Source organism: Ammodytes marinus, assembly GCF_949987685.1.
Source record: "Ammodytes marinus genome assembly, chromosome: 13".
Taxonomy (NCBI): Eukaryota; Metazoa; Chordata; class Actinopteri; order Uranoscopiformes; family Ammodytidae; genus Ammodytes; species Ammodytes marinus.
This window is the reverse complement of record NC_137217.1, coordinates 17089442-17096724: the sequence shown is the minus strand read 5'-3', so window position 1 is coordinate 17096724 and position 7283 is coordinate 17089442. Positions and strand designations below refer to the sequence as shown.

General features: G+C 42.2%; 1 protein-coding gene across 2 annotated transcripts; it reads right to left on the bottom strand.

The window, feature by feature from the left end:
* Positions 1-3101: 3101 nt before the first annotated feature.
* sp8b (sp8 transcription factor b) lies at positions 3102-6599 on the bottom strand. 2 transcript variants are annotated; one of them, XM_080039483.1, is made up of 2 exons: positions 6507-6599; positions 3102-6015 (listed from the first exon to the last, which is right to left on the bottom strand). In XM_080039483.1, the coding sequence occupies exons 1-2, from the start codon at positions 6525-6527 to the stop codon at positions 4678-4680; spliced, it is 1359 nt and encodes a 452-aa protein (XP_079895609.1). In that variant the 5' UTR covers positions 6528-6599; the 3' UTR covers positions 3102-4677. The 2 variants fall into 2 exon arrangements, with proteins under 2 accessions (XP_079895609.1, XP_079895610.1); XM_080039484.1 differs by lacking the exon at positions 6507-6599 and adding an exon at positions 6217-6488.
* Positions 6600-7283: the final 684 nt, after the last annotated feature.

Below are 7283 nucleotides of genomic sequence, written 5' to 3'. Positions count from 1 at the left end.
AGTGTGGTCGGTAGGTTTTGACCACAAAATTGTCCCCGTATGCATCATGGGTGAGAGCTGTTACCACAACGCTATGATTTCCTGCATGGTGCAGTTAGAAACCACAATATATTTCATTGTATATCAATAGCAGCTGGCATTTAATGAAGAATCAGTCAAGGCTTCATTTTCAGCTTGTATTTTATTTAGCGGAATACGACGTCATACACATTCAAAGTTCCTGTCATTTAGTGCAAGATAATATTTCTCTTTTCATGTTTATGAGGTGACCGGACCAATACAGGGATTTTGCGGCCAACACACAATGAGCTCTGACCATAGCTGTTATGGTGGCCTTCATCCACAGTTGGCAGCCCTCCATTCCCATCCTGGCACGTTCTCTGAGGCCAGCTTTATTCAAAATGAGGGAAGCGGCACGACAGTCCGTTGAGGTCCAAGTGATGCTGCGACAGTCTGGGAAGGTGTTAATAACATGATAACAGAGCCCTGCACTCGTTCACATTACAGGCCAAAAGGACTAAGTTCATGTTTAACGATTACTGTATGATGGTTCTTATCTTAGTCACCTTTTTTTTAGTTGAGGCAGCTAGAAAACTTCCAAGGCTGTTGTTTTTGACTGGAAATATGTCTATCAGTTGCACAAGGCCGGTCAAAGAATCCACTATTTGGGTTACAAAAATACTAAATAAAGCTTGCAAGTTAACATGGGCACTTAACAACTATCCACCAATGAGCTTAATGTGTAGTTAGAATTACTTATTATTATGAATATTTTTAAAACATTTAATTCAAGCTGGTTTTAGTTGAGCTCTAAAAGCCTTCGAAGTGCAACTGAGCTGCAGGCCTTAACTGTCATTATAACCCAATTGCAAATACCAGTGACCCAGCAAAGGAGAGAACTTCTTCCCTCAAAGCCCATCTACTCCTCCTTTTGAACTTTTTTTGAGTTGCCCCTGAACTCAGCCCGGTTTCACTTTTTAACTTTGGCTGTTCTCCCTGCGGCACTCTTGCGGCAAGGTGGAAGTAGTGCAGTGGTTCTCAATTATTTTCTGTCATGCCCCCCCTAGGGAACAGATATTGTTCCCCCCCCCCCCTATATTGAAATACTGTTGAGAACCTGCTAATATTTATTTATTTATCTGTACAAAACCACTGTATGAGTTTCTGGCATGAGCATTCTGCATACAATCACCTTATTATCAAATTAGATGTTAGATTATAAAATTAGCTGAGATAACTTCTGCAGCAACTTTAAAAAAAATCGAAGTTCAGTTTATTAGCTCAATTTGTAACATTTAAACAAGACTGCTCAGTCTGTGTGAATATCAGGACAGAGAAACAAGAGCAAATGATTCACTGAGGTTTGCATTTCATTCAAAACATTTTTAAACTGTAAACATAGTTAAGGTGGTGTTTTTTATTATTATAGGCCAATATGCCTTCTGTGATGGATAACCTATAATTCATTAATGTTATTATTAGTCTACTTGCTTGATTTATTTTTAAATAGCCTACAGAGACACTTGGAGACACATGTGGATGTTTATTTACTGCAAATCGTGGCCTTTCGTGCGGTTATGACCATACACAAGCACACATCGCCTTCGCCAGCCAAAAAAATAAATTATGTTTTTTTTGGTCAGTTGAAAATCAAGGCCACCCATGCCCTGACAACTCACGGCGCCCCACCATTTGAGAAGCGCTGAGTAGTGTGTGTGCTTGTGTCTTTACTTGTACATACTAATGAGTGTAAGAGGATGTCATGTTAGAAAGGTAAAGAGAAGGGTGAGAGGGTGAAAACAGTCACCTGCTGGAAATAACCCATAATTTCTAATTGGCTAATTGTTTGAAACCTTGTGAAAGCAGGATCAGTGAGTATACATTTAGTAATGAGCTTTTATATGGTTTAACATAGTTTAAGTCAGACCTGCAGTGCATGTGATTCAGCTGGATGAAAAAGGTTTTGTGATCACCTTATAGGCCTATACTCCGTATCAATGCACAGGTGTCACAATGTGGAAACAGACAAAGTGGATGGTCCCATGTGGAATTTGTTAAAATCAATTTGTTGAGTATCACACAAACAAAAGTGTAAGAATGTGTTGAGGCATCAAGACCTGCAGATATCTTTGAAAAACCTTTTTCTCAGCTACCCCCTTTCCCTGTCAGGAGTAGTGGAGCAAGGTTGAACTCTGAATTGTTGTTGGTTGAATAGCGCTAGATGGCGCTACAATGCAGTGTTATAGAAGTTTGAGTGATACTGGATTTAGTTCACCCTTCACGGCAAGCCCAAGAAACGGAGAACAGCTGTGGGCTACTTATAAATGCGAGGCCTAATAATGATTATAATTAAGAGTTGTTATTTTTCTATGCTTATCGGTTTTGTAGGCATAGTTTAGAGGATGGTGAGCGTTAGTGGGCGCAGCATCATGTAATTTTAGTTGCGTAAATTCGACGCATTAAATCCGCAAAAATAAATCAAATATGGTGATTGGTTATGGAAAACTAGGATTTCTGTTATTAATTTTACCGAGCAAAAAACTACCCAAAAAGGTTGCATAACTTGGTAGAAAAAATGTGTCATAATTGTGTATCCTCAAACAAATATGTCCAAATATAGATTACATTATTGCAAAATAGCAAATTAATGTGAAAGCAGGTTTAAGAATTGGATGCTATTGCAGTTTCTGAACATTTGTACTGATCTGATTTTCAGTTAAAAGGCAAATGATTTAGTCAAACTTGAGATCAAATCAAATTTAGCCCAACCTGAACGAGAAAAAGACTCATCGTCACAGACATATCTTCTTTTAAATTGCATTACAATGTTTAAATATGTACAGCTGCCAGTAATGAAAGTGTTTAGCTTTTAACAACAAACTTTCTGCACATTTATTTAAACCACAATTTGGAGTCAACAAATGGTGTGCGTGTTTTGGGAGAAAGTCCGCTCACCTAAAAGTTTCTCCTTTCTAAAGACAGAAAAAGAGGAATTTTACCAACAAATATAAATAAAACCAAAATAGAAAAAAAAAATGTGTTTATATGTTTAGTACGTGATACCTATCAATAGTTATTAAATACTAATAAAGTGTTGGGTAACACAATTAGTCGAGTTCGACCTGTGTTGACCAGAGGCGTCACAAGTTTAAATTTGAGTCTTCACGCTCAACTGAAAAACTGACCAATTGTAGGCCTACTATATTTTGATTCGTGCAACACAGACTTTATTTTATTTTATTTATTTATCTTCAAGCAAAGTCTCTATTTAATAGTTGATTTTTTTTCTTTCTTGAAATCTTAATATAGCCTATTTCAGGGCGAGGCCTTCGTTTGGCTCAAGGCCCCTTTCCCACACTGGCCTGAAAAACTTGTTAGCACTATGGTTAGCACCGATTGTACAAGGAGAGCATGCAACGGAGCACCACTCTACTTATATTTAACATGAATGACTACAATCCAGTCATATGTTCTAATCTATAATAAAAGAACACTAATTATATGCAATGTAATAATTTCAGACGTTCTGGTTTTGTCGTTCAAAATGATAGCTTTTATCGACTCCACAATCAAACAAACTGAGTCGATCAACTGCTTCTGAATCCATACTGACTTTATTGAGTGGCTCACATAAAAAGCCATTCTAGGATGGGGGAAAAATATCATTGTAAAATTAGAATCACCTTACAACATGCTTACTTAAATTAAACGAGTGGGTAAACAGTAAATGATTTCCAAACCTTAATAAATTCAAAGTGCGCCTAATGATAAACCCCTAAATACAAGAAAATTGGTGGTTAAATAGAACTCCCCACATTACATTTCATATTATGTCAATGAAAAATCCAAGTACATTTCCGTATATTTTCAAATATTTACTAGAGTCCATATACAACTAGAAATAACTATACAAAATCGTCTCCTGGACAAATACATACTCACCTTTACAATGGGCTGTTATTGTTCTAACCTACATTTCTCATTATATACAACACATGTTTGCAGCGAAGTTAAGAGTAAGTTACCTCAACTGGCCTACTTACAAAGTTATTGGCGCACATACTGTAGGCTGTGGAGTGAGTAGAAATATGTGATATTAACCTACTGCTCCTCCATTATCAAACGGTTGATGGGATCGGACGGATATAACGAAACTACACTCCTTCCCATATCTTACCATACTCTACAGGTATTTGTTCCCGAGCAGCCCATCCAAGGGGACAAACATGAACAATAATTCCTGCTCGATAATAAAGTGCCACAGTTTGGTTTTGAACAATATGTGTGACAGTAGTAGCACAACGTTTCAGGCCTGCCTTTTTCACAGCAGTGTTTTCAATATTTTGCTTCTCAGACCCTTGGAACTAAATCATTTAAAAAAAAGACCCAGTTGTGCCCTGTCCCAGTGTGCCCACAGTAACTTGATTACACGTTCACATCGCAGATGTATTAATGAGAAGTGTCTGATGGCACAGCTATGGAATTATGCAATTAGTAGATTTAAACACTTGGGGAAAAAAAGTCAAAGAAACGCACATAGGCCTATTTTCTCATTAGCCTTGAAATGACAACACTCATGGTGAAGCATTCCGCATACACTAAAGTATGTCCATTTCCAGGTCCTCTCGGACATCTCGACACTGTTGTGTTACAGTTCTTACTACACTGCGTGGAGTTTTAGAGGCCGTTCATGCCTACTCCTTGGGTTGACTCAGGTGGGTGCAACAGGTCGGGGGAATGGCACGGAGGGCTCCCCGGCGCGCTGTGCTCGCTGTCGGTATCACTCCCCCTCTTCCCTCCGCTGCCCCCGGAGCCAGAGCCGGCGGATCCTCCCGCGCTGTGAGTTTTTACATGTTTACTCAGGTGATCGCTGCGCATAAATCTCTTGTTGCACACCGGACAGGCGAACCTTTTCTCCCCGGTGTGTGTGCGTAAATGTCGCTGGAGCTCGTCGGAGCGCGTGAACCTTTTCCCGCAAAAGAGCCAGTTGCACACAAACGGCCTCTCGCCGGTGTGCCACCTCAAGTGCGCCTTTAGATGTGACGTTTTCCCGTAAACCTTCCCACAGCCGGGAATGTGACAGCTGTGGAGACCTTTCCTCCGGAGGCTTGCCCCCGCCGGTCCCAGTCTCTCCGCCTCCTGGCAGTTTGGACAGTCGCAGGTTGCTCTGCCCGAGTATCGACGGGCAGATGACCTGGGAGACCCCGCTAAAGACGCAGGTGGACCCCCGGAGAGCATAGTGCCCCCTGCCCCGGCTAATGGAGAGGGGCTTGTGTCCGGATAAGAGGATAACACCGGCTTGTAACCGTCCATCAGGTGCTGGCCGCTTGTCAACAGGTGTGGAGAAGGATTTGAACTGAAAGCAGAGTGACTTAAAGTCGAGTAGTCAGAATTGTATCCGCCAAGAGGAGAGTGCAAGGAGGTTTGGAGTCCACCGGAATGTAAGGACGTCTGTAGTGCTGCTCCGTTAGGGTTCTGAACATCAATCCAGCCCGCTCCCACATCCCACCACGCGGGCGCTCCGGTGGTTCCGACCTCTCCTGTGGGGATGCCGGGATGAGACGATTTGAACCAGGACTCGTAGGGATGCGCAACGCTCATCCTCGGATAGATGCCCTGCAAACTGTCCACTGAAGTGTGCACCTTCGAGATGAAAACCGGCTGGTGGCTGGACTCTTGAGAGCCGCTCGAAACCGAGGCTTGGAAAACAGAATAGTCGTTTCCAAAGTGTGAACTCGTTGAGGTACCAGACGTGAGGGAAAACGCACTGGAACCGCTGGGGCTGCCGGTGCCGTAAGAGTCCGAAATGCCGGATCCATTGCGGGACACCCCGTAGCCGGACAGGCCGGAACCGAGGCTGCAGCTGCTCGCGGTGGCTCTTTTCCAAGGGTGGAAGCCTTTTCCATAGGGCGAGGAATTATCCGAAATTGCCGACGGTGAAGGGCTCGGACTCCCTATTTTGTTGCATGTTGCAGCTAACATGGCTAAAGGAGTCGATCCTAACCTCGGCTCCTCCTGAAAGCACAAGAAAAGCTGTTAAGTGACAGGTCAGTCCAACAAGTTAAACAGGTTCACTGCATTTAAAAAAAAAATATGAATTTCAGCTCGAAAGAGAGAGGGAAAGGGCAGTGACTTTGTTTTAACCACTTTGAGTAGATGTCTATTATGTTTTTAAAAGTTTGGAAATCATTACAGTAGATTATCATCGCCTCCTACCTGGACAGACAGAAAGTAGACAACTGTAATTTGACGCACGGCGCCTAGAAATGCATGCCAAACGGGACACCAAGGAAAACGTGCGTGTTTTAAGCACCGGGGCAATAACTCCTATCCCGTCGACAGACAGAGCCTCGGGTTTTTTCTTTCCTCACACGAACCGCTTGCTGAAAATGTAAGCGACGCACTGCCTTCGCCTCTACTTTGCCACTGCTGTGAGTTTAATCCCCCCTTTCCGCCGGACAATGAGAAGAACTAATTAAACCAGTAAGAACGTCCTTTAGACTCACCCCCAGAAGTGAAGTTGCCATCACACAAAAACACTGCCCTCCTCAGAGGATCTTTTTATATTTATGAATCACAGCACTGTTTTTTTAGAGGTGTGCAATACAATGATGTGTTCCGCCCATTCCTCCACAATTGTAGGCTCCTCTCCGTCTTTGAAGTGCCGCTGTGACACGGGCGACCAATCAGCGGCTCCGTCCCGCCGCACTGCCACATACTACCGTGAGGTCATCAATAGAGCGCCTCAGACAGCTCTCCACCCTCCTCCACCTCCCCACCGCCCCCTCCATAATAAAAGACAGCGGAAGGAAGGTAAAGTTAAATGAGAGTGAATTAGGAAGGAGGAATTAGGGGGCCACTTATTGAGATTTTTTTCTTCTTCTTTTTACAGCACATCACGTTCCATACATTTGGAGACGATAACCTATGCTTGGAGGTGTATCTATCGGGTTGTAAATAATAATAATAATAATAATAATAATAATAATAATAATAATAATAATAATAATAATAGGCTAATAATAAAAAGGTTGGTAAACTATCATGCACTCATAAAGCAAAAAAGAGGCCACCAGAAAACTGTAAAATACTAGGTAAACTACTTCAGGTTTCATCTCCATGAATGAGATGAGATCTCCGTGCTCCTTACTGTATAGGCTAGCTACTTTAAGGACATACGCTTGAAAAGTTTGATTGTAGGCTAACTCTTTCTCCCTCTAAATGTAGGCTATGAACGTAAGTAAAAGTGTATGTGGGTCAGCTCCACTCCATCCAGCGCATAC

Bases quoted from the DNA above. Each gene is read 5' to 3' on its own strand.
- sp8b (XM_080039483.1), bottom strand. From the start codon at position 6,527: ATGGCAACTTCACTTCTGGGG. The intron at 6,016-6,506 runs GTGAGTCTAAAG...TTGTGCTTTCAG, and splicing joins TGGCAACTTCACTTCTGGGG to GAGGAGCCGAGGTTAGGATC.